The following is a 27606-nucleotide window of genomic DNA, read 5'->3' on the forward strand; positions in this document are numbered from 1 at the left end:
GTGTGTGTGTGTGTGTGTGTGTGTGTGTGCTTTGCCGCTCCAGCTGCCCCGCAGGTGGGGTTTGTTTTTTTTTTTGCTTCACCGCTCCGGCCCCCTCGCAGTTTTTTTTTGCTTGGGGCGGCAAAAAAGCCAGAGCCAGCCCTGCCTGCGTGGGCAGCATGGCACAAGGACCTTCTGCTCAACCACTGCTACTCTCCCAGCCTTGGCAACTGGCTATCATAATGGCAGGATTTTATCCTTTGTTAGTATAAAATGTATTCTTTAACTGATGGAATAAAATAGCAGCTTTTTTTATGTGTTATATATTCTGTCTGGAGTGCACTTTCATCATGATCTATTCCCCTCTGATTTACAGCCCTCTAAAAAGAAAAAAAATACAAATATCTAGAGTAAAAAGTGCTGCTCTTTGCTTCCCTAGCAGCAGGACACTGGTACGCCGATAGTCATCCAGGAAGAATCCGTAGCAGCTGCAGGCTCCAGTTGCAGTCAACACACCCAGTTCAGAAAACATCAAACTCCTGAAACTCCAGTTGCCAATTAAAACATCAAAGTATTAGAGCAAATCTTACACATTATACCGCAATCAACATTAGCATTTACAAATCTAGGGCCCTTTCTTGCTACCCTTATTCACAAAAATAGTCCCACACACTCATGGGGAAGGGCTGCAGAACCAGAGCAACTGCCATAAAATTGGCATGCTGTGATTTTAACAGTGGAAGTTTTTTCCAGAGTAAGGAGTGCAGGATTCAGCTCCCATATGAAGGAAGACACTGGCTCTCAAACATAGTGTGTTTAAAAAAAAAAAAAAGTGTGCAGAACACTTCTCATCCCTTTCAGTAGGTTTATGTTTTGTCAAGCTCGTTATGAACATTTTTTGTAAAACTAACAAATCCGTGGCCACCTAAGAATTCACGTTGTTACTTCTGTAGACCATGGCCAATATTTGTCTCACGGTCACAGCAGGGGTAGAACCTAGATCTCTCTTCTTTAAAGATCTGCATATCCCTATCAGTTTTGATCAAAGAAGTTTTGATGCAGGAGGTTCTGGGTGTTCTCTGTCCACTGTCTCCCAAGAAATTCCCGAAGGCTATGGTGTGCTTCATGCTGAAAACTGTGTTGTCCCCGTTGGCTATAAATTAGTTACACACTTATTTTCCTTTATTGGACTTTGTAACAATCAAATCATTATCCCCAAATTGTTGTTGTTCTTGGGCAGCTTTACATCAATATTTTATCTCTGAGATTTTATTTTCATTGTATGCAGATTGTCACACAAAACCAAAAGCCTAATTTTTTTTGTTTCAGGTGCAAAGATGGTTTGAAAGGATTTACATTCTCTGCACTTAAGTAAGTATCTAAAAAACCAAACCCAGTAGTTTTAGCTCAAATTGACCGTTTTGGGGAAACGTATACTGGAATCTGCTTTATAGGAGGCCAGAATTTCCTTAAGAGAAACTGTACTGTTGTAAACCCTTCCTGTATTTTGAGACATACTGCATATTTCAAAGAGGCCATAATATAGAATTGTCAGGAAAGGAGAGTTTTCAAATGTGTGACTATTTTACAAAAGGGGAATTACAATAAATGAATGCAGTGCTAATGCATGGGGGTAGGCGATGTGTGTGAGAGAAGGAGTGTTAAACATTTCCTCTTCCAGAGACAGGAATCTAAATCCCAGCATTCTACTGGGAATAAGCAGAAATCCATTGCTACCGTGTCTTGTCCTGGGTCCTGTATGTTTGTTAATGGTAGTTTATATTTACAAAGCACTCTGGGAATACAGGAGTGGCTCCATTTTACAGGCACCGTAGGAGGCATATAGACACAGCATGTCCATATGCAACGCAGTGCATGTTTAAGTCTTGTGTATGTCATATTAGAAACTTGGGTTTTATTCCTAGCTCTGCCAGACATTTCCTTGTGCAACTTCTCTGATCCTGTGTTGCTTTTGATAAAATGGGGATAATGACACTTGCCTGCCTCCTAAAGTTGGGATCTCAGGCCGTGCTCAAAAGAAGAGCTGAAAGGTGCGGAAAATTATTAACACTACTCTGTGGAATCCACTTTTGAAGATTTTGTTTTTTGATTTGTTTGAAAGTAAGAAATATAATTGCCTTGTGTTTTCCTTTTCCTTCCAGGTTTATTGTAGGTAAAGAAGAAATTCCCACACATTCATTTTCACCAGAAGTAGCATTTTCAAAAATAGACAGAAAGATAAAGCACCGGGAAGAAGTATCGCGGCGAATGAACATAATTGCTCTAACAAAGAAACTTGTGGACAAAGTGTGAGTCCAAAAAAAACCAAAACAAAACAAAAACAAACCCAAGCCCTGATTGATTCCTTTTTATTTTACTCAGTTTCACATGTGCTCATTCCATTTTATATAACATCAGTGTTTCATGCTATTTTTAATTTGTATTCAAGAGATTTATATTTATTTTATTGAGTAACAACAATAACAAAGTGGTGAGCTATATTAAAAACAAAGCAAAACAAAGAGAAACCTATTTATTAGCATTAGCTCATATTACTTAAGATATACAATTCACTAACTAGGTAATATAAAAGCAAATAGTATATTTGTTTTAATTTTGGAGCGGTTAGGGTGATATTTAGTACCCAACTAAACACTTCAGTAGCATATAGAGCATATAGTGGCTGGGTACACTATGTCAAATACTTCACAGGGTTTGTGAGATTGTATTGTTAGTTACAAGAAGAGACATGAAACCATAGCAAAACATTTACATGTTCCTGCTATTATTGTTATTAATGTTGTGGTTGTAGTCTAAATTCAGTGGGAGTTGGCACCTAATACTCTTAGATTGCTTTGAAGAATCTCAGATTTTCTTGTTATTTATTAGGCACCCGCAATGTGCTTGATATAATTGTTTGAAGAATCCCTCTCTTCATTTTTTAGTGTTTATTCATAAACATTGCAGCTTTTTTGTACTTTGCCTCTAAATAGATCAGATTTAGTTAATCTGTTTTGTTGATTTCTGATCAAACTTTCCAACTTGCATTTAATTTTTTAGACTATGCAAATTACTGAGGGTAACATTTCGAAACAATTTTTCAAAACTGACCTAGGCATTTAGGAGAATAAGTCCCATTGAAAATCAGTGGAATGTAGACTGCTAAGTGCCTAAGCCACTTTTGAAAATGAGTCTTAGGGTAACATTTTCAAAAGTACCTAAGTCACTTAGGAGCCTAAGCCAAGGAGACTTAATTTTGTAAGTCACTCAGGCACTTTTGTAAATTTGACCCTAAATGACTTTAACTTCAGTTGTAGATTTAATTATGATAACTGGAATAAAAACTAAATCAGTTCTAAATTATTGGACCCTTGACCAGAGTGCTTTGGTGTGCTCTGTGGGTTTTTTGCCCGTTCCCTTTAAGAATAGCTTAATGACTGACTACTGCTTCATAAATTCTAAGTCCAGAAGAGACCATTGGGATCATTTAGTCTGACCGCCTGTATAGCACAGGCCATAGAACTTCTCCAAAATAATTCCTAGAGCGTATCCTATAGAAAAACAACCAGTTCTGATTTAAAAATTGTCAGTGATGGAGAATCCACTATCGCCCTTGGTAAATTGTTCCAATGGTTAATTACTCTCACCATTAAAAATGTGTGCTTTTTTTCCAGTCTGAATTTATCTAGCTTCAATTTCTAGCCATTGGATCATGTTATACCTTTCTCTGCTAGATTGAAGAGCCCATTGTTAAATATTTGTTCCCCATCTTTGTATTTATAGACTATAATCAAGTCACCCCTCTTTGTGAAGCTAAATAGATTGAGCTCCTTGAGTCTATCACTGTAAGACATGATTTCTGATCCTTTAATCATTCCCATGGCTCTTCTCTGAACCTTCTCCAATTTATCAACATCCCTCTTGAATTGTGGGCACCAGAACTGGATGCAGTATTCCAGCAGCGTTTGCACCAGTGCCGAGTACAGAGGTAACATAACCTCTCTAATCCTACTCGAGATTCTCCTGTTTATGGGCAGCGTTGTGGCTCTTCTGCCCACGCTGGAGGAACATTCCAGGGGTGCTCTTAAAATCCTCACTGGTTTTCACCTACTGCTTCCTCATCCTATTGGAGGTGAAGTGGTCCAGGAGCAACCTTCAACTATCCCCACTTTGGCAGGGAAGTTCTGGGTCAGCTTCTAGTCCATCCTCTAATCTGCAGCAAAAAACGTTGGGAGAGCCTTAAACCCCTTGTTTTCTCCCATAGACAAAGGTTTTGAAGTGGGGCAGCAAGACTCCATCACCTACCTGTCCCTTCTTCATTTGATAACACGGTTGACCTTCCATGTCCCAAATCCAGCATTACTGCAGTATAAGTCTACAGGTGGAGCACTAGCTAAATCTCCAGTGTAATACTTCTGGTGATGGTAAATCAAGCACAGCAGAAGCCTCCTTCCGGGCATTATTTATAGTGAACCCACACAAATAAGAGTAGGTGGGTTGAGCACTCTCAGCTCCTGTTTACTTACATGGGAGAGAAAGGTGTGCAGCCCCCTTTTTAGGACTAGGTCCTTGTTACGGTATGTTCTTGACAGGCAGTAGAGAAACAGATGTTCTAAGTATTCCGTGTTGTGAAAGGGGTGGTGAAGAGTGCTTATTTCAGAGAGAAAGCACTTCAAATAGAAAGAAACACTTACCTCCAGCATTGAGCTAAGGGATAGCTAGAAGGCCCGTCCCTTTCTTGTTCTTCATACCTATTCTGTTTTAAATACCCCTGACGTGAACTAATTGAAAATAGTGAGGCATGATCACTGCCCCTCTAGCCAAAATGCATTTATTAAATATTAGAAGGCTAAATGATTAACAAATGAGGAGTATACTTCCTTTGGGATTTCCAGACTCCCTCTTCCCATACATTCAAAAACCATTGCATTTTTAATCCTAATACTTTCTCAAGTTTCTCTTCCATATGTTTCCTTTCAGATATAATTGATTCTAAATGTCTGTAACCTGATCACGTTCTTGTTACAATTTTTGCTACATAAACTAACCTTGTGGATGATTTATGGCCAATATACTTTACAATACATGATTCAAAGCTTCCAAGATATTTGACACAGTATATAAATTATGTGATTTATTTTGTATTAAACCACAAATAATTGACTACAAGAAAATATCGTTTTTGGAGCTAGTATGAAATGACTTTCCTTTAATTCTGTGTCATACAAGTCTAATTACTGTGAAGTCCACACATCCCATCCTCCCTAAAATCATCTCCTCTTTATGCTTTGAGCCAAACCCTAATCCCAAATAAGGGCCACAGAAAATCTGTACCATAGTGGAACAGCTGGACTACACTGCACTGGAATGGTCATGGTTGAGAGAGGCCTCTGCAGTCCCCTCCAGTAGGCCCCAGGATGGTACAGGGAGGGATTGCAGTATGGCCAGTGGATCCCTGGCCAAAACAGCAGCATCAGTCTAATTTGGGTGGGCGGGGGGGAGCGTGTCAGTGATCATCGGCTGCAGAATGGCCCTGCTACAGCTCTATGGCCTTGGACAGATGATTCATAATTCCTTCCCATTGGCCAAAGTAGGGAATTCATAGGCATAGCACATTTACCCAAGCTTAGCACGGAAAAGAGGATTGGATCAAAATTCATGTACATGTACTTCTGAAATACTAAGAAAGTACTGTTTTATTTGTACAGTACTTTGATGACTTCATAAAAGTACACAAAACCTTACACTTGAATCATAGCAATGTAGGACAGGACTTCAAGAGGTTATCTAATTCAGCCTTCTGTGCAGAGGCAGGACCAATTATACCTAGACCATCCCTGACAGGTGTTTGTCCAACCTGTTCCAGTGATGGGGATTCCACAACCTCCCTTGGAATCCTCTTCCAGTGCTTAACTACCCTTATAGTTAGGACATTTTCCCTAATATCTTACCTAAACCTCCCTTGCTCCCCACCCCTTCTTTTGACCCTTTGACCGCACTCCTGTCCCTGTTATTTCATTAGTTGTCCCCCGAAATCAGTTGGTTTCCAGGTCATGTAGATCCTCCCCTTAGGCTGGGAGGGGGTCCTTCAGCAGTGGGCGGGGTTTTGCCCGCCCACTTCCCGGAACCCAATAGGTACAGATTAAGCCCATTGCTTCTTGTGTTACCTTCAGTGGACGTGAAGAACAATTGATCCCCATCCTCTTTATAACAGCCCTTAACATATGTGAAAACTGTTATCAGGTACCCCCCCAGGTTTCTGTTCTCAAGACTAAAGATACCCAGTTTTTTAACCTTTCCTCATAGGTCAGGTTTTCTAAACCTTTTATCATTTCTGTTGCTCTTCTCTGGACTCTCTCCAATTTGTCCACATATTTCCTAAAGTGTGGTGCTCAGAACTGAACACAATACTCCAGCTGAGGCCTTATCAATGCCGAGAAGAGTGGGACCATTACCCCCCCCGTCTTACATACAGTAGTCCTGTTAATACACTCCAGATTGATATTAGCCCTTTTTTCAACTGCGTCACATTGTAGATTCATAGTCAGTTTGTGATACATTATAACTCCCAGATTCTTTTCAGCATTACTATCACCCTAGTCAGTTATTCACCAATTTTAGTTTTGCACTTAATTTTTTCCTTCCTGAGTGTAGTACTTTGCACTTGTCTTATTTGAATTTCATCTTGTTGATTTCAGACCAATTTTCCAATTTGTCAAGTTGTTTTGAATTCCAATCCTGTCCTCCAAAGTGCTTGCAATCTCTCCCAGCTTGGCGTCATCTTCAAATGTATAAGCATACTTTTCTCTCCATTACCAAATCATTAATGAAAATATTAACTAGTACCAGACCCAGACTGACCCCGATGGGACCCCATTAGATATGCCCTCCCAGTTTGACAGCGAACTGTTGATAACTACTCTATGAGTACAAGCTTTCAACATGGTGTGCACCCCCCCAATAGTAATTTCATCTAGACTGCATTTCCCTAGTTTGCTTATGAGAATGTCATGTAGGACTGTGTCTAAAGGTGACATGCAAAATAAATAATGGGGAAATAGCAAGAGACTATTGTATACATTTTTAGCAAGAGAAAGTTTGCAAAATCTCTAGTAGATTACAGTAAAACCAACTTCTGGTTAATATGGATTTCGTTATTTCTTTTGCAGATGCAAACATGGTCCAAGACATAGATGCTGTAAACATTATGAAGATAATTGCATCTCATATTGCATTAAAGTAAGTATGAATCTTGCATTTTTTGTAAACACTCACAGAGACTGGTGAAAATGTCTAAAGTTTAGTACAGAAAAAGAATATGTAAGTTACAATCGGCAAATGCAGATTCCATATATCTTAGCCTCTGAAGTCTGTTGTTGGTCATGCTTTTTCATTATAAAAAGAGTCAGTTATAAGTTTGTGAAAACCATCTTCTGAGCAAGATTCTTCCTTTCTTTCTTTTTCGTTCTTTCTTTTTTCTTGGAAATACAGTTACAATAATCTGAGAACCTAAAGTGAATGGAAAAAAATGGATCAGCAAAAAATAAACTTGTTTAATTACGAGACCTTCGTAACTGATCCCATTTCCAGCTCCATCCTAAATAAAGCACCTGGAATGTGCTGTGCTGGGCAGACAGATCAGCAGTGGCACACATACAGCTGTGCATGTCTGGCACAGTGGTGTTTGATTTTGGACTTGCTAGTCTATTAATTTATTTTGAGGGGTAATGGGAGATTGTCCACAGTTGCTGCAGACAGAGAGAGCTGTCTATGTCCAGTGGCATGAATTAGCCTCCTCCATAATATGGACAGTGCATTTTTTCAGGGGAGTACTGTGTGGAGAAGATTGGCACAGATGGGACCACCTGCTACATGGTCTTAGTTTTGGGTGAAACTTCAGCAGATCTTGATCTTTTAATAATCTACATTTTTTATTTATGGAGAAGCAAAAATTGATTGCTAGGCAGTTTAGCTTTTCCGGATGCTTCTGCTATATTTTATCTTTAAAATGCTTTTTTCCCCTATTAAAAATAGTGCATTCTGTTGGAATTTCTCTCTTTTGGTTTTTTAATGGCAAGGCTCGCTACATTAAGATAAAGCTTTAGAGGAGGTATAGTACAATAGTTATTTTCTTATATTTATACAGCTCAGTGTCTTATTCAATATTATTTTGTTACTGCTTTTTTGAACTATGAAATATTTCAGCAAACTTAGTGACAGTGTTAGCCTCTGATTCAACAAAGTATTTAAGTATGTGCTGAAGTTCCATTGAAGTCAGTGGGACGTGAAGTGTTTTGCTGAATAGATCTGGAAATGTGTAATAAAATATTTACAAAATATTCAGGATAATTGTAACTTTTTTTTTTACTAAAGATAAAGTGACTAAAGATAAAAACAACACAACTAGAATAACTAACAGAAAAGACCTCTACCCCCCCCCCCCCCCCCCCCTTGGGATAAGAAAAGAGAGAACAACTCAGCACCTGTTTTTTTATTATTTTAGCCAGAATTTTCAAAATTGTGTGCCTAATATATAAATTCTATAAAATTCCATGTCTTCAATTGGACTTAACATAGTAGTAACGTTAGCATGTGCATAAGTGTTCGTATGATCAGGGCCTAAGTTAAGACAACATATGATTAACTATTGCACACCTTCATAGTTAAATATAAATGTATACATCTAGGAACAAAGGATGTAGGGCCATACTTACAGGATGTGGGAAGCAGTGACTCTGAAAAAGTTTTGGGAGTCAGGGTGGATAATCAGCTGAACATGAATTCCCAGTGTAATGCTGTGGCCAAAAGGGCTAATGTGATCTTTGGATGCATAAACAGAGGAATCTTGAGTAGAAGTAGAGAAGTTATTTTACCTCTGTATTTGGCATTGGTGTGACTGCTGCTGGAATACGGTGCCCAGTTCTAGTGTCAACAATTCAAGAAGGATGTTGATAAATTATAGAGGGTTCAGAGAAGACCCAGGAGAATGATTAAAGGATTAGAAAACCTGCCTTACAGTGATAGACTCAAGGAGCTCAATTTATTTAGCTTAACAAACATAAGAACATAAGAATGGCCATACGGGTCAAACCAATGGTCCATTTAGTCCAGTGTCCTGCTTCCAACAGTGGCCCATGTCAGATGCTTCAGAGGGAGTGAACAGAACAGGGCAATTTATCAAGTGATCCGTCCCCTGTCATCCAGTCCCAGCTTCTGGCAATCAGAGGTTGGGGGACACTCAGAGCATGGGGTTGCATCCCTAACCATCTTGGCTATTAGCCATTGATGGACCTAATCTACATGAATTTATCTGATTTTTTTTTGAACCCAGTTATACTTTTGGCCTTCACAACATCCCTGGCAATGAGTTCCACAGGTTGACTGTGCATTGTGTGAAGTACTTCCTTATGTTTATTTTAAATTTGCTGCCTCTTAATTTCATCGGTTGACCCCTGGTTCTTGTGTTATGTGAAGGGGTAAATAACCCTTCCCTAGTCACTTTCTCACACAATTCATTATTGTATAAACCTTTATCACATCCCTCCTTAGTTATCTCTTTTCCAAGCTGAGCAGTCCCAGTCTTTTTAATCTCTCCTCGTGGGAGCTGTTCCGTATCGCTAATCATTTTTGTTGCCCTTCTCTCTATTGTTTCCAATTCTAATATAGCTTTTTTGAGGTGATGCAACCAGAACTGTATGCAGAGTTCAAGGTGTGGGTGTACCACGGATTTATATATGGCATTATGACATTTTCTGTCTTATTATCTATCCCTTTCCTAATGGTTCCTAACATTCTTTTAGTTTGAGCAGATATTTTCCGAGAACTATCCGTGATGATGCCAAGATCTCTTTCTTGAGTGGTAACAGCTAATTTAGACCCCATCATTTTGTATGTATAGTTGAGATTGTTTTCCAGTGGGCACTACTTTGCACTTACCAACACTGAATTGAATCTGCCATTGTGTTGTCCAGTCACTCAATTTTGTGAGATCCCTTTGTAACTCAGCTTTGGACTTAACTATCTTGTATAATTTTGTATCATCTACAAACTTTTCCACCTCACTATTTATCCCTTTTTCCAGATCATTTATGCCTATGTTAAACAGCACTGGTCCCATTACAGATCCTTGGGAGACCCTGCTATTTGCCTCCACTGTGAAAACTGACTATTTATTCCAACCCTTTGTTTCCTATCTTTTAACTAGTTATTGATCCATGAGAGGACCTTCCCTCTTATCCCATGACTGCTTCCTTTGCTTAAGAGCTTTTGTTGTGAGACCTTGTCAAAGCCTTTCTGAAAGTCCAAGTGCATTATATTCTCTAGATCATCCTTGTCCATGTTTGTTGACACCCTCAAAGAATAAAGTACTTCATATGTGACTGAAGTTCCCATTGGTCTGAATGGTGGGTGTGATATGTATTAAAATATAAGGATGAACTGGAAATTGGGTTAGCACTACTGTATATCTGTAACTCAGTGCACTGAATCTGAGTTCAGGTTACGAGTTCCTCAGGCCAGTAAGGGCTGGTGACTCCATAGCACCCACTTTGTCCTACCCCAGGAGCAGTGTTAATGGATGCTGAAGAAGAGGTTACTCCAATGCAAAGCATGATGAGAGGGAAAAGCAACAAAGAAATAGCAGAGTATCTCATCCACCTAGCTCAGGGGTCGGCAACCTACGGCACGCGTGCCAAACACGGCACGCAAGCCAATTTTGAGTGGCACACTGCCGAGGTCCCGGCCCCCAGCCCCACTCAGCCCCCCCGCCACTGCTCTCCCCTGCGGGGGCAGGAGGCAGAAGCTTGGTCCTGCCGCAGCCAAGCTTCCCCACTCCCCTGCTTCTTCCCCCAGCGTGGTGCTTTCCTGCCCCTCCTCCCCCCCCTCCCTGCACTGATCAGCTGATGGCCCTTGCGAGGGGGAGCGGAGCGGAGCAGAGCTGAGCGGCAGCATGCTCCCTGCTCCGTAGAGGAGGCAGAGAAGAGATAGGGACGGGACCTTGGGGAAGGGGGTGGAACAGGGCATATCCCTTCCAGCCCCCTGCCATGAGCCGCTCAGGGCAGGGGGCTGGGAGCACCCCCACGAGCCGAGCACCCCAGCCGGTCTGTAGGTTTTTAAGTATGGCTAGTTTTCTGATTTTTAGTCTTGAGCTCCTCCAAAGGTCATTTCTGGAAAGGATCAGAAATAGCTCTCTACTGGCAGAATTCTAGCATGTTTTTGTAATTCTGTTCTTGAATTGATTTTTTAATACGAGATAGTTCTGATGAACTACTTACAGCCAAAAGTTTTCCTCTGTATTATATTTTCCCTTACCATTGAACATCTTGTCTTCCTATTATCATAGTCATGCATATATTACCATCATATTCTCTTTTTTTCTTTCCTGCTCCATATTTAGACACATATTAGCCAGCTAGTATAACCTGCAGTAGCCTTTTATCTTTATCTTTGATAGCTGGCTAGTGGATCACCTCATTTTCATAAACTTCACTTAGAATTTGAAATAATCTGGGTGTCTTGACTCTGTAGACTTCTGTGAAGGTTTGTCTAGCCCAACAAAGGCGTTTGAAGATCCTTCCCTTTCTCCTTTGATCCACTTGATTCCAGCGGGTAATTTAAAAGAAGATATATGTTAGCCAGCAGTGCGTATCTAAAATGATGAACTTCAGTTTCTCTGTGCCAATGCTGATGATAACAGCAGATGAGCAGTACAGTTTACCTCATAATTGTGGTGACTAGAAGGAAATTAGGAGAATACTCCAGTGGTTACAATCTGTTTAATTATTATTTATTTTATTTTATTTTATTTCATTATTGTTTCAAGAGATGTGGGATACTATACTGAACAGTTCAATTTGTAAATGATTCTACATTTAATTTGAAAGCACATTTATAAATAAAATGGATAGATTTAATACTGTTTGGATTCATTGCTACAATTTATCTGACTTCTGGTATATTACTGAACTCTGTTTTGAATATATACATTTCTGGAATTGAGTTTTAATACTATCAAGATATTTTCAAAGAATCTTTTTAAAAAATTGAACTCCTTAGATGATTTTTGCAGATGTGTAATTTAATTGCACTGCTATTTCTGGCTCTTCGTATCCAAATCATAAAATTTCTGCAACATAGACGGTTCTTAAGGAAAGGGTTAATATCGAGATTTCAATGCATATTAATTTCTCTCTTTTGTGTATTGTTTATATTTTTCTTTTCCCCCACTCATTTGCCTGTGATCTGATATCTTTCTGTGGAGAATAAAAGTTATAATTGATGAGCTTGTAATTTACAAAACAGAATTTTTTGTGTGACTACAGGTAATGCAAATCAGCTATAAACTATTTGTAAAATTGTCTCCTGATTGCTCACTGAACTAATTATAAAGATTCAGTATTTATATGTCTTGCTACTGTTTGTTGCACATGAGAACTAAGGACCTGATCCTGCAAACCTACACATCTCAGTGGGATTGTTCATGAGTTACTCATGTGCTAGAGTTTGCAGATTGGAACAGCATAATACAATGTCATGTTCTAGTCCATCTATCCTATGCTTGTGACTATTGTAAAACTTCCCGTAATTTTACATAATCTAAATTCATCTTAAATTTGACATTTTAATTACACAGAAGTCAGAAAATTCAGAATTAAGTTTCATGGAGTAAATTTAATTCTGCCTTGCCCATAAACTTTGAAATAGAGGTTTTTGTTATATGATCATACCTCACAGTTATATAAACTATTTAGAAAATATGAGATAAAAGTGCCCATAGGATATAATTTACTTAGCTTTTAAAGCCAAATGCAAGGAGACATAGGAGCTATTTCATGCATCTGGTTCCTGCCTCTTCACTAGCAACAGAATGCACTAATACTGTCCGTCCGCTTCCAAACATTGTTATTTAACTGTTGTCCCCCACTTACTTTGTTTCATAAACAGTTTCACAAGTAACAAGTTATGGAATATTATTGTTGCAAGAAATGGGTGTTGCTGAATGATTAACCAGAATATAGCTTTGGGACTCTTTATGAGGGATTAAAATGTCCTGTATGATGCACAGATTTTTAATTTCTGAATTGGACAGATTGCTAATTCCAGTCCTCTGCCCAATGATTTTACAAACAAATAACAGAAACCTTGAACATTTGGAACATCCCACTCAAAGGCCTGCTTAATTCAGTAAGAATGTACTACCAGGGCTCAGCACATGATGTTCAGATACTTTCAAATGAAATGTCTTCGAACCAAAAAAGCATTTTCTGCTATTTGGAGAGAGAGAGATAAATACCTAGATTTATGCTTTAAAATAAACTGTTCTTAAATTATCAAACTGTTAAAAGAAAAAGAAAAGAGGCCTCTCAATAATTTTCCTAAAGGCTGAAGCTTTTTTCCCTCACACTTGGATGATTTTTTTTTAAATGAGCAGATAGATTTCTTCAGACTTTTCAGAGATGATCACCTGTGGGCTAAGAATAAGCATAAGAAGCTTTTGAGAAAATTACAAGAAACAGAAAAAGAAATGATTTTAGAACAAAAGAACCAACCCAATCTGAGTTATGGCACTTTACAAAACAAACTCTGAGACATACCAGCCTTTCAGGGTGGAGCAGTAGGAAAAATTTCGTATGAGCCTGAGTTTATCTTTTTTAACAGTTCTGCACATGATCTCTTCTGGGTTTGCACTTTCTTCACAGCAGACTTTGCAAAGCCTCCAGGTCGGTTGTTTGTTGAGAGAACATGGGCATGTGCCAAGGAGTCAGTGTCACTGTCTAATTCACACATTTTCTGAAAGGACTTTGTTTTGTTATGGGCTTTTTCCCTCCCTCAGCACTTCTTCCAGATGTTTGAGTATGTGGCGTATTTTCTTCACCACATTGCTTTCCTTTCCATACCCAATTGTGGTTGAAGGCGGAGAGAGAATAATCTGGAAATTAAGCCATCAGGACTGTTTCAAGGAACAGAATTTTGGAGTAGAGATAGTGTGTGTCCTTTGAGGCCTTTTAAGTATCCATTTAAATTAAAAGAAAGGCAGTCAGTCTAGGATTCTATTTCCTGAGTTATTTTACAGGGAAGTTCAAAAAGCTAGTTTCAAGTTCCAAGAAGGGAGGGTACATTTCAAATAATGTCAACAAAGTGGGCTTTTAAAATCCTGCATTTCAAAAATAAGCTACTAGTGCACTCATGTAGCTCATGGTTTTTGGGTTCTTTTTAAGTTGCTGTTTCTTAACTTTTCCTCCAGGGCTTCATTAGAATGTTTAGTGTTGGTTACCTGATCCAGTGTTGCCTTCGAATCCCATCAGCGTTCAGGCATCTGTTTACAAAACCTTCCCGGCTGCTTTCTCTATTCTATAACAAGGAAAACTTCCAGCTTGGAGCTTTTCTGGGATCTTTTGTCAGTATATACAAAGTAAGTGTAAAAACATTGAAAACTTAGTATAATTTATTTATGTTGATTTCGAAAATAACAAAAAAAAGCCCCCATCTTTACTTAAACATTCTGACATTGTACAGACCCTCGGCCCATAACAAAGTCTAGCTGTAATCAAATCATAAATGTCAAGCCAATGCTGAAGCTCAGGATCTACTCTGCCATTCTCCCCACGAGTGCTCAAAAGTTAATGGCCTGGTCTGTATAGGAGGTAAGGCTAGATCAGGGATCTGCAACCTTTGGCACGCGGCTCGCCAGGGTAAACACCCTGGTGGGCCAGGCCGGTTTGTTTACCTGCCGCGTCCGCAGGTTCGGCCAATCGCGGCTCCCACCCACCTTGTCTCTCGTATTCTGGAACCAACATGGCAACAACAACACTGCAATTCCATTAGGACTTTTAGCTATTTGCAAAATTTTGAAGTTGCTCTTTAAGTTACTGGGATTTATCAAAACATCGTGGGCCTGTTGGTTGGACACATGAGGAATTGGGGGTGTGTTCTGGCCCTTGTGGAGATCAACCAAAGTCACCCTCCTCTACCCCTCCCATCCTCTTTGGCTATTCTTGTTCCTCACAGCTGGGGGGGGGGGGGGGGGGGAGATCGATCAGCAAATTAAGCTGCTACAAATATGTGGACAGTGATCAGACAGCAGGTGGATTTTCCCCTCTCCCTTCAGAGTAAGTTTAAGGTTAGTTTGATTGATCACACAGTATATGCTCCCGAATGTTGAGAAAATTTTGTTTGATCTTAATATAAAATACATTAAGTGCACCCAGGAACTCCGGTGATGGGTGCCTTATAAATGGGTATAGTAGCAGTAGGGACAATTGTCAATGAGGTGGTTGTTGATCCTTAATGAATATCTTATGTAGATATTTATGAATTATTATTGGGTTATACTGTGATGTAACCAAACTAATAACATTTTAAATAAAGCACAAACTGAGGCTATTGTATTTCCCCCACAAATACAGGGTACTAGTTGCTTCCTGCGCTGGGTACGAAACCTGGATGATGAACTTCATGCTCTTATAGCGGGTAAGTCCATGAGAAGACGTGGATAGTGCCCAACTCAGTAATATTGTCTTTAGATTTAAAATCTTGGATTAAATGCATAAATATAAACATGCTACTGTTGCTTAGCCAGAGGGAATGGCTGAGTCTCTAGCAGCAGCTCTTAAAACATCTAGACTTACTGGAACCACAGGTTCAAATCCTTATGGGGTGTGTGTGTGTGTATGAAACAGACTTTCTTCCTTCTAAAGGACATAACCTGAGTCCCAGGAGATCTAATGAAGGAAGCCTTTAAAATCCAAGGTGCTCTGTTCCCTGTGTGGCCATTAAAGATTGCATGACACTTTGTAAGAATAGGGGCTTGTCCCCAGTATCTTTAACCAAATTTCCCACTCCCCTTGTACAATGTGCTGTGCATAGATTGTCCACAGGAGTGACCACAAGTGACCCCACAGGCATTTTGACAGGTAGGCTAGTTTTTGACACACACACACACACACACACACACACAGAGTGTGTGTGTGTGTGTGTGTGTGTGTGTGTGCGCGCGCACGCAAACAACCCGAGCACGTACCCAAGGCCCCTGCAGGGTTTGTAGGATAGCAGCTAGCCCATGCTGAAGCCTGTGCCACCATGTTTGTACTAATGTTTTTATCCATGCTAGGCAGCTTACAGCTGGCATGATATACCTGCCCATGCTACAAGCACACCTTTGCTTGCAATGTAAACCTACCCATAGAGAGCAAAATCCTGACTTTACACTTTAGGAGCTGCATTGCAGGAGGAAAAGGAGGTCATCGGGCCATCTTGATAGCACACATAGGACAGCACATAGGTAGAATGTAACCCTTTTTGTTTGTGCAGTACATTCCATCATCTGCACATGAGCCCAGGAGTCCAGCAGGCTAACCCTTGGAACCATGGTGTGCTGATGCCACATTAACCAGTTCCCCAACGTAGCACTCAAGAGACCAGTATCCTTCCTTACTCCGACACTTCAACTTAGACTTCATGTGCGTGCTCTTCTCCCCACAGCGTATGCACACAACACAGAACAGCATTTACCCCATCATTTGTAAAGCGCCTTAGGATACTTAGGGATGAAAAGCACCATATACTGTGAAATATTACTGGAGAGCATGTATTTGGAAGTTTGTCCCGAATTCCTGTTCTGGAATTTCGAAGTGCTTTGAGAACAGGAAAGTAAATGTGAAACTTGTGTTGAAATGAAAATCAGCATTTAGGTGGTTTAATGTAAATGCAAAACTTTTGTTCTGAGGTTTCCTTTTATAACTTATACTTACATTGTTTGTGTTTAGCATCAAGGGCAATACTTGTACTTGGCACAAGAGTAAGGTTGTCTTTTTTATTTTGATCTTTCCCAGTTTCTAATAGAAGTTGCTCTGTATACATTAGCATGTTCATTTAAAAAGAGGGACAGAACCTGGCCCGCCTGCTGGAGCCAAAGAAAGTCCCTGGGCAGTAGAACTGGTCCAGTTCCACTGTGCAGTGATGGGGTGGAAAGTGAGTATGTATGAAGTGTGCACAGTCTGCATGATGCACAGTGCTGCTCCCTGTGCAGCAGGGATGTGGGTGTGTAGAGACAGGTCAACATCCACTGCTGTAGGGATCCTCTAGACCAATTGGGGCAGGGCGGGGAGGTCTGGGGCCAGGGAGCTAGTCACGGGGCTAAAGATTTGGCTCCCAGTGTCAAAATTACATGGGTCTGTCCTTTCTAAAAAGCATAAAAGACCCTTTCCTATGCAGCACAGAAATATCACTGAACATTGGTTATAATAGATGCTAATAGAGAGAGTCACAAGTTTGTGTAATGTCAGAACTGTGTTGAGCAATAGCAAGGAAATAGTTGAGGCTCTTACCAATAATTTTGTTTTCTAACTGTTGCAGGATCCCTGGCAGGAGTTTCTATGATGTTTTACAAAAGCACTACTATCTCCATGTACCTAGCTTCCAAACTAGTGGAGGTAAGGTACACTGCTAGTTCCAGTGTGTTTCTTCTTAGCCGTTGTAACAGGGCAGAGGAAGAAAACAAATGTTACAAGCATTGGCCAAAAGTGCAAATGTAATGTGAGATTGTACAACGATGCTCTATTATACCAGACATGTGCCCAAGTGATGGCTAAGTCCTGCGGTCTCATTTCCTTCATCTCCCTCCTTTCCAGAACTAAGTCTAATAGTTTGTCCATTTATCTGCACATATTTCCCCCCTCATGTCCCCCTAATTTCCTTTTTGGTAGCCCCCTGCTGCGTCACTTTTGCAGAATTTCAAATCTGTAAGTTCCAAGAATGTGCATTTTGTCAATTTCCACCAAAAACATAAATCAGAACTAGTCCTTCCCTTCAGATTTATTGCCAAAACCTACAGCTGACTTCCTGCCTCTGTTCCCTGATTTTGGCATTAGTCTAAATTATGAATTATGGTAACTCAAAATAGTTTTGGTTTTAGCATGCAGCTGAAATTGCTTTCCTGTTCGCTTTAATTGATCAAATTCTAACCTGGAAAGTGACCACCAGTTACATTGCATTTTTTTTGAGGTCTGAAAGTCCATTCTGTTTTACTTCTATGAGCTATTAAAATTATGTTAGCCTGGGAAAAAGTAAAAATGAAGAGTGACTGCTTATGCAAACAACAACTCAGGGATTGTTCATACAACCACATTTATATTCACAGTTTATGAATGTGTGAGTTGGGATAAAAAAGGGGAGATCACTGTTTGGAGTCTTGTTAAGTTTCACTGTGATTTTTCTATGAAATCATGAGTTATTCATGGCTCTTCCCCTAGCAGCCCCACTGGGATAAACTGACAGCGCCTGCCCATTATGCCTAGACCCTGAACCATTGCCACTTCCTTCCACTGGCCTCCAGGACTCCAATCTCTAACACTGTTAATCCAGCTCCTTTGCCAGCTATGAATTTGCTTTAAAGAAAAGAGAGAGAAAAATGTGAAGAATAAGATGAAATGTGAAACAAAGAGAAACATGTAGCACGGTCCTACATGTTCCTTACAGTCCACACTCAAATTCTGAAGGTGGTTTACATAATATGTCAACACAACTCAATCCCATAGAGTTATCCCTGTTGTATTAGTTCTACGTACTTCAGGGCTCCATTATAATAAATAAAATGTTATGCTGTATTGCTGATGGTTTTCTCTGGCCTTTTCTCCGAGACATTGTGGCTGCAGTGAAATAAGAAAAATACTGCATGGGTTTATTTCAGTTTTTACTTCTTTTACCATATTATACAAGCCAAGGGTAACTGACCAAAGAGGCGTGTGCTGCTTGGAAGGTCAAGCTGTGTTCAAGAAAATAAACTTTAAATGTTTGCTCAAAAAGAAAGTATGTGATTTCGAGTTGTTTAAGGGTAGCAAAATATCCATTGTATTTGACTAGTTACTGCTTTGTTTGGCTTTGTTCTTTTTAAAAAGAAGCATGTATCATAGAGTTTACCTCCTGTACTCTCCAAGATCTAAAATACCCCTTTAAAATAAACAAATCCATGCTGTGCAATGTCATATAGACATTTGGGGTAACATTTTTAAAAGCATCTAGGTGATTTAGGAGCCAGAATCCCATTTTCAAAAGTGCCTTAGGCACTCAGGAACCAGAAGGCTTATCTACAGGTGAGGTAATACACACTGTGGGGGGAGGGGGAAGATTAATAAAGCGCACTAATGTGTTGCACACTAATTGCTCCAAATAGACCTTGCCAGTGCACATGAAAAGTTCCCTAGTGCTCGTTAACATAGTGCTGTTTAATAGGATCCAGGAGCCTCTGCATTCTAATCTCAGCATTTACACTTCTTTTGTTGACTTGGACAAGTCATTTCAACCATCTGCCACAATAGTCACATTTGTAATGTGGGTGTGACAGGATTCCCGGGGTACAACCTGGAACTGTGGGACTACTGTGCCCCCTTAACTCTCCAGCCTGGGCTGTCTCTCACAATGCTGTGTTAGAACCAAGCAGCAAACCCCTCTAGGTGCTGTGATCACTCAGCCATCAGAATGTGGAACCCCACACCCAACTAAATTGCATGAATGCTCCCTGAGCCACTCATGAATCATACAGAGAGAGGCACAATCACCCCAGCTTTCAGCCTTGCACCCCAGAAATATACCATCTCAAGACTCTCCTACAAAGTGCAAGCTCATTAATTAGTTTGCCACTTCATCATAAAAAAATGGATACACACCAGTCTTTGTAATCTGAGCTCAGATTCCCCAAGCACTTCAACCAAGAGCACACCGTTTTAGGTAAAATATAAAACAGATTTATTAACTACAGAAAGGTAGATTTTAAGTGATTACAAGTAGCAGGCGTAGAGATCAAATTTGGTTACATAAGAAATAAGAATAAACTCGCAGTCTAAATTCTACAGACTAAGCAAGATTTGAATCAAGCAGTCTTTCAACTTAATAGATGTTGTGGGCAGCTCACAGTTGTCAATACACAGGCTAGATTCCCTTCCTAGTCTGGGACCAATCTCCCCAGTTCAAAGTCTGTGTCTTCCAGATGATCTTCCAGGTGTTGATATGGGGGAGGAGAGAGGTCAAGTGATGATGTCACTGTACCTCTTTTATACTTTCTTCCAGCTACTAGAAAGATCCTTGCTGTGATGTGGGGTCAGGCAGTCCTAATTGCGAATGTGCCCTCCCTAAAGAGCCTCTGGAAGACTGGATTCTTCTTGATGGGCCATCAATGCCTGTCTGGGCAATGATAGTTGCTCCTTTGTTGCTAATGAAATGTTAGCTGGGTATTCCCCACTTCACAACGAATTTCAGTAACACACACACAGCAATTCTTTATAACTTCACATACAATGACAGCACATACACCTCAATAGGATATTAACGTTCAGCAGATCAAGACTTCTTAAATGATACCTCACAAGGCAGACTTTGTACAAAAATCTCATAATAATATGACAGTGGTGAATATGGGGGTTCCAGAGTGCTATTTTGAGGTACAGAGTGTCACAGTGGTGTTCCTTGACTTTCCTCGTAGAGGTATTTAAAGACTAGTTAATGTTCAAATAGCTTTGAAGATGGAAAAAGCTATGTTAATGGTAGGCTTATAAAGAGCAATGCACTGACAAACTACGCATCTATTTACATTGTCACTGGTTCCCAACCTTGGTTTGTTTGCAGCCTCCTTCGGAGTGATCGGAGTCCCTCATACCAACCCCTGGTACAGAGTGATCGCTGTCCCTATGCTTTTCTCTCCATGCTCTTTATAGTGTCTGCCTTTATTCTTTTTGTCTTTATTCTTTCTTCCTGCTCATCAAGATTTTTATTTTCTCTCTTACAAAGCTTTCCAGTTATTTTATTTAAATTTATTTTTGCTCTCTTTCCCCTTGTTTTGTGGCTCTCCCATTACATTCCCTCATTCTCTGCAAGGCTGCATGCTGCTTGTTGGGTGCAGGGGAATGGAAATCTGCTGGTGTTTCCATTGGGCACAAGTGAGCTGCATGCCACAGGAACAGGGGAGTTGTTCCCATGGCTAGCTGCATCAGGAATCGTTGCAAAAGCAAGGAGAGAAAATAGACTGCTTTGCCCAGAGATGTAAAGTGTGGGATGGATCTGAGTTCACAGAGCTTTCCTTACCTCCACTGCTTCTCTTTTCTGCCCTCCTCCTGAAGCTAGTCTGCAGCCAACAATGTTGGGAAACCCTTTAGTAAGTCTTGCCATGCACTGAATGTATACTTCACTCCAGTGTGAAAAGTCCATAAGTAAATTACAGAATGCCCATGAGCTTGCAGGTCACAGCTCTTGCATAAGAAAAAGTCACATGAATTTCAGTAGCTGTCACAAATTTGGCAGGGGACTTCAGGAATGGGACCATAACTAATGACAAAGTCCATACTATTTGCCTTTGGTATGATTTACTCAGCATGCGTTTTGTTTGTTTTTTAGACCATGTACTTCAAAGGCATTGAAGCAGGAAAGGTTCCCTATTTTCCTCATGCAGACAGCATCATCTATGCCATTTCCACAGCAATCTGCTTTCAGGCGGTAAGTATTTTGCCTTCAAATAAAAAGCAAAATTCCTTCAACTTATTTCAAATTTTGATTAAAACAATGTGTTGAAATGGAGATTCCATAATAAAGCAGGAGTTAGTGAAATCTAGCCGCTATTCCTGCATCTGCCACACTGATTTTGTACTGTTACAGTGGGAAGATAATTTATTCTGTCCATGACTGTTTATCCTGTAATGTAATGCGAGAATCATAAGCAGATTTTGACTTCTATGGGAAAAAAATCTCAAGATGTATTAACCCAAGATGATTAAAAATGCACTGATTGACAGAGACTTCACCTCACTTAGTATTTTGCTCCAGGAGACAGACAGTAAGTCTTAATGTTCAACCACAATGTACTGCTGGATTGGCAAATTTCACACTCAATCCACTTTAACTGCAACTGTATATCTGAAAAATCAAGAGAAACTAACAAAGAAACCTCCAGTTTTACAACTTGAAGCAAGCTGCAGTCGTCTCCTCTCCTGAATCACCTACTCCTTCACCACCTTTCTATAGTGCCTCAAAACCACCTCTTCCTTCATGGTTTACTCCACCTCTCTTTCCTTGCCTTCTCCAGTCTGGCCCTGGCTGTGCTGGTGGAATCTACCTCCCACGTCTATTGCAAAGGCCCTGGCCGTGTTGACCAAGTCGCCTGCCACTTTCTGCTACTGCATCCTGCAGCTGAATGCTGCTGTCAGAATCTGCCATCCCTACTTCTGTTGTTCAGGCTGAATGCATTTCCGGAGCTTTTTATTCTCCAGGAGTGAGAATCTGTTTTCTACACCATTCCTTTAGAATAAATCAAGTTACTTACCTTCAATTCTTATTCACTGGTGCTTAACCAAAACAACTCTAGTCACCCGCAAAGCATCCCCATAAAGTGGTATATTTTCTTTACATCTAAGGGGATTGAGGCATCTCAGGTGACCAGGGCTTCATGTAGGGGAACAGACATGCTACCCTGCTGTGATCTGATGGTCAGAGACTTTAGCTATGGTTCTCTCACTAGCCATTTGCACTTAGCACAGACCCAAGAGTATGGCTCTCTTGTGACTATATATCATTAGAGAGTAAGAATTGCAGGTAGGTCACTTTCATTTTCTTAGTATCTATATCTGACAGTGTTTTAATTACTTAATGGGAGAAATTATGATCAATATTCTGATTGTAGGCTGTGATGGAAGTTCAGACCCTGAGACCTTCTTACTGGAAATTCCTATTACGACTGACAAAAGGCAGGTAAGTAACTGAAGTGGCTGGAAATGCTTAGTAGCAAATTTCATTTTAGCTAGACACAGGTACTTTGTTCTTTAATTCACTTGCTGTCAAAGACTTCTTTGAGAAGTCTGTGTTATATGAGGTATTAGGTAAAATTGGTAGTGAATATATGTCAAAATTATATGAATGTGACTGTTACTTATTAAGCACTTCAAAAACTTTTGGATCCAAAATTTGTGAGAGAACCTAGTTTCATATTCTACAGAAATTTTAAAATGTTATTCTAAAGTGAGTATCTAGTTAAACATGAGGCAGTTTAACTGGGATCTTTGGAGAGCATCTTGGTTGAAAAACAGTTTTGCAGTTTCAGAATTTAAGACCTAATTCTGTTTTGCAGGGTTTGAAATTGATCCATCATCTGTTTTTCAGGAAATTATCCCTGTAATTTCATCTTTTTAAAATCAAAATCATGCTCAAAGTTGTCAAACATTGTCATTTACCAAAAGTGCAGATTTCCAAAAATCACGTTTGAAATCATCCCCAGACATCATAATGTTTTACAGTGATTTCAAACGCAATTTTGGTAAACATACGAATACAAAAATTTATAGACATATTAAGAATTCTCACAAAAACTTGAAAACTTTGAAGATTTTGACAATTTTTCACAAAAAGCTCCTTTTCTGAAAAAAGACCATATTTTTTGTTGGAAGGTATGTTTCTTATTAAAATTTTTGACCAGTTATAATCATAAACTTTTTTAGATTCTATGTCCAGCTGAATCCTGTTTTATTCTGTATTTGCACTGGAAATCAAAAATATTCTTTTTAAAATTGATTTTTTTGTCTGAAATTGATTTATTGTTTATACGTGAACTAAAAGATAAACTGACAATGCAGCAGAACGCAGCACAAGATGAATCACTTGACAAGCAATCTAAAGGCAGACTTACCAAAATGGGAAGAATTATGGAAGCTCATAGTTCTCCAAACAGAACCAAACTGAACGGGGATAACTTGATAATGTGCAAAATGGCACAAAAGGCCAATATGTCAATTTGAAAATCACACTTCTTCCTGAATTATTTTGCCCTAAGCTTACTGTAACTGAAAGAGATTACAGGGAGAAAGCTGCATGTTTTTCACTTTGTTTTGTGTTTTGATACCACTTTGTGTATAATCCATTTGACTCTTCTGCTGTGTAGACAGTCATTTTCTCCTATTGCTTGTGTGAGTCTTTCACAGCAACAGGGGAGGGAATACATCTTAAAAAATAAGAAAATGTTGTTGTGAAGCCACTAAAATTTGTGAGGGGAACTCAGGAGACATGTAGACAGAACTGTGCTTTTGCTCATCCTGGGGACAAGAAAATGGCTTTTTTTTTTTTCCTGGTAGAAATAGTAAAATGTATTAAATAAAACACAAATCACATGCTAGGTGATTCACTTCATAAGCATTTGTATTGTTCAAACATAAAAAGGCACCCGTGTTGTCCAAAATGAAAAGCTTGCAATTCTCTAAGAACATAAGACGATAGTTGAGTCCTCATTTTATGTACTATTTATGATTACCTCTCTCGTGTGTCTGCCCTACTTGCTTTCTGTTTGTAAAAGCTTTTAGCACCCAGCTTGTTGAAAAATTTAATCAATGAAATCCAAATGCAGTTAAAGTTTTTTAAAGATCTGATTGCAAACTTAAGATCATATCCTACAATTCTTATTCTGCTTGACTAAACTCTTAGGCCTGGTCTACACTCGGGGTGGGGGGGTGGGGATTGAGCTAAGTTATGCAACTTCAGCTATGTGAATAATGTAGCTAAAGTCGACGTACTTAGATCAACTTACCGTGGTGTCTTTACTATGGTGAGTCGACTGCTGCCACTCCCCCGTCAACTCTGCCTGCGCCTCTCGCCGAGCTGGAGTATAGGAGTCGACGGGAGAGCGTTCAGGGATCGATTTATCGTGTCTAGACTAGAAGCAATAAATCGATCCCCGCTGGATCCATCGCTGCCCGCCGATCCGGCCAGTAGTGAAGACATACCCTTAATTGACTTAAACAGGTATTTTGCCTGCATAAGAAGTGCAGGTTCAAGCCCATATTTCAAAGATATGGGCAATATTTCATCATTACAACATAGAATAACTTTAAAATAATTTTATTTATTATTAAATGGAAAAAGTGTTCATTTTATCATGAGTCTTTTCTATTTCAGGTTTGCTGTCATGAATAGACGAGTATTAGATGTATTTGGTACTGAAGCATCTAAGAACTTCAAGAATTTCATACCTAAGCTTGACCCAAGATATACTTCTGTACCACCGGAGCTACCAATTGAGCTGTCTTGAAAAATGATACTTTCTCTTGTGATTAAATATGATCATTTTGTCCTGAAGAGTTAATTAACTTAACAGTCAAATAGATGGAAGAGGACTTGTGCTCCACTTCAGTATTATTTCAATAAGAAATGCTTTTTACCAATCAGAAATACTGAAGCTTTGTAGGAAGATGTGGCTTAATAATTAAGCCCTTTCCATAGCCAGAAACTGTTTCTGGATCATTGTAGTTGATTGACAATATGGTAGATTCTTGACTGAATTAAATCAATGAGTAATATATCTATAGAAAAGAGAATTAAAATACACCTATGACATAAATATACTTTAAAATAACATTTTCAAAATTTCTTTAGCTCATTCCAGTAGAAAATTTCTTCGTAAAACTAATGATATTTCCAAAATTAGATGGTTTAGGTCCAAAGTTTTACCTTATCTTAAAACTGCTACAGTCTGGTGAGAAATGTCCCCTGAATTTCAAATGTGTGTTTTTAAAAATCCACCAGTCTATCACTGAAAATTTTAAAAATAACCAGTAGCCACTTTTTATTCAAGACTAGGCTATTTCTACCCAGCTATGGCTACAAAAACAGCCAGCCCAGCACCAAAAGAGTGCTGGTTAGCCCATAAATCATACTCCAGAGCCGTCATTCCATTAATGTAGACCATGAACAAAGGAAATGTAAAGAGCCAGGTGTCAGTGACTTGTTCTTCTTAAGAAACAGCAGTGTGTGGAAGTTAATATTTGCCAAAGGGAACATGACAAGACAATGAGAGGGAGGAATGCAATGGTTGAGCTTTTGAGAGGGTAGTCCAAACAGTAGACAGGTTAAAATACAAACACACACACTACAATTAAATCAGTTTTACAAAAAAGACTTGACACGTATCAGTTTAGATGAAATCTACTTGATTTAAGCATCAGTACTAAATTGCAATTCCAATGGCCTTCAAAAGGGACCAAACTCCTAAAGTTCACCATCGTAGCAAAACAGTTTTATTTGACACATTGATTCATGTTTCTTCATATTCAGTTGTTCCTGTTAATCAATAAAGAATGCCTTCCCCTTGATATAGCAGACAGTCGTGACTATAGACAATTCCATGAAGTTTAATATGGTACTTAATATAATATATCTGCTCAAAATCCACTTTTCTTTCTCTGCATATTTTCACAAACGACACTTCACCTTTGTGTTCTAAAGTGAAATCTTGACATGCTAATTCTTTTACTACTTCTGTTGTTTATAGGCGGTTCAGGGCAGCCATGGCTGAATTATGATCAGAGTCTCCTAGCTTTTCAGGGAAAATATGAGCTTTACTTGCATTCGACTAAAAAGAGCAGACAATGGAAATGTGACAAATGCCTGTGTATGGGAAGTAAGGATGTATGTATTTTTTAAAAAAATCTGGTTTATTTGCTGGAAGCTTTTGCCGCACATAATAAAATAACTACTTAATAGAACTATGTCATAACAGTAATTCTGTCCCAGTCTTAACACATTTCAGCACCCATTTGTTTAATTTCACAATGCCATATATGCTAACATTTACATCAGACTTAACAAAATTGTCATGAAAATGTACCAGCCCATGCACAAAACCTACCTGTTCATCCTTTACCATAACAATGATGATCATCAGCTACTTATGATCCCTTGTGAAAACAACATACATGGCCCAAGTTGAGTGGGTGAGTAAAATTTTGCAAGCTAGGTTTGTGTGCAATATCTTATTTGCTTGTAATGGTAAACTAAAATTGTTCAAAAATAAAAAAAAAATCAACTGGGCTCTGGCAGAATTGTAGAGGGAATGTTGGAAGGACTGTTTTTCCATTAGCATTTCTAAAACACATGACCTTCTGAAGTCTGAATGCTAGATGTTTTGGGTAACATTTTAGAACTGATGTACTAGACTATCAGGATTTAGTAGAGTGATTGTGCCAGTCTCAGACTTATCAAAATCTTTTACAAGTAGCTTAGCTTTGATTTTCTTTGTTGGAATGAAAACGGTGATAGGTCTCTGTATTTGAGTTAAAACAGCCGAGTACTGCGTCTCAATATCTAGATACCGGTTCGGTCCATGTCTTCTTGTTTCCTACATTCATAGTCCTTGTTTTTAATGGCTGTCATGTAATGTAAAAATAAAACATTTTAAACCTTAAATTATTATTTTTATTGGAGTCAAGTACTTGTAGGATGGGTGGAGGGGAAAGCATTCTTAGTCCTAATGTTTTCCTCCCTGACAGTAATATATTTGCTTCTTGAAAAAATTGTAATTTTCTGTTCACTTTTGTTAGTAAAAATCCTGAAGGAAATCCAGTGGTGGTGAATGAATTCTTCATATGACTAAGCTTTGTAGATTTAACCTGCAACAATTTACAATATAAACCAAAAGACAGGACTTTGCTAATATTTTTTATTTTAAAATATTTTGTATAAAAGTGGCACATGAATATACGCAGTGATGCTCCATATAATAAATGCAATAAGCTGTTAAATGTTCAGCCTTAACATTACATTAAGTGCTATAGTCAGGCAATGCAAAAGACAAGGCTGAAAACACAGCATTAACTCAGCACATATGCA

The 27606-nt window shown here is 39.2% G+C and overlaps 1 protein-coding gene across 3 annotated transcripts in view; it reads left to right on the top strand.

The window, feature by feature from the left end:
• The window catches only part of TMEM135 (transmembrane protein 135), a 396582-nt gene extending 369281 nt beyond the window's left edge, over positions 1–27301 (top strand). For 2 of the 3 annotated variants that reach the window (XM_026651656.1, XM_026651654.2), the window contains 9 exons: positions 1309–1350; positions 2142–2288; positions 7149–7218; positions 14222–14389; positions 15384–15447; positions 17332–17408; positions 21361–21459; positions 22640–22707; positions 24898–27301. In XM_026651656.1, coding sequence (XP_026507441.1) covers positions 1309–1350; positions 2142–2288; positions 7149–7218; positions 14222–14389; positions 15384–15447; positions 17332–17408; positions 21361–21459; positions 22640–22707; positions 24898–25030 — 868 coding nt within the window. In that variant the 3' untranslated portion in view covers positions 25031–27301. The remainder of the gene's footprint in view (positions 1–1308; positions 1351–2141; positions 2289–7148; positions 7219–14221; positions 14390–15383; positions 15448–17331; positions 17409–21360; positions 21460–22639; positions 22708–24897) is intronic. The other variant, XM_026651655.1, reaches the window with a different exon arrangement.
• The last annotated feature ends 305 nt before the right edge of the window (positions 27302–27606 follow it).

The sequence above is a fragment of the Terrapene carolina genome, unplaced genomic scaffold (assembly GCF_002925995.2).
Source record: "Terrapene carolina triunguis isolate 2854851 unplaced genomic scaffold, T_m_triunguis-2.0 Scaffold97, whole genome shotgun sequence".
Lineage (NCBI taxonomy): Eukaryota > Metazoa > Chordata > Testudines > Emydidae > Terrapene > Terrapene triunguis.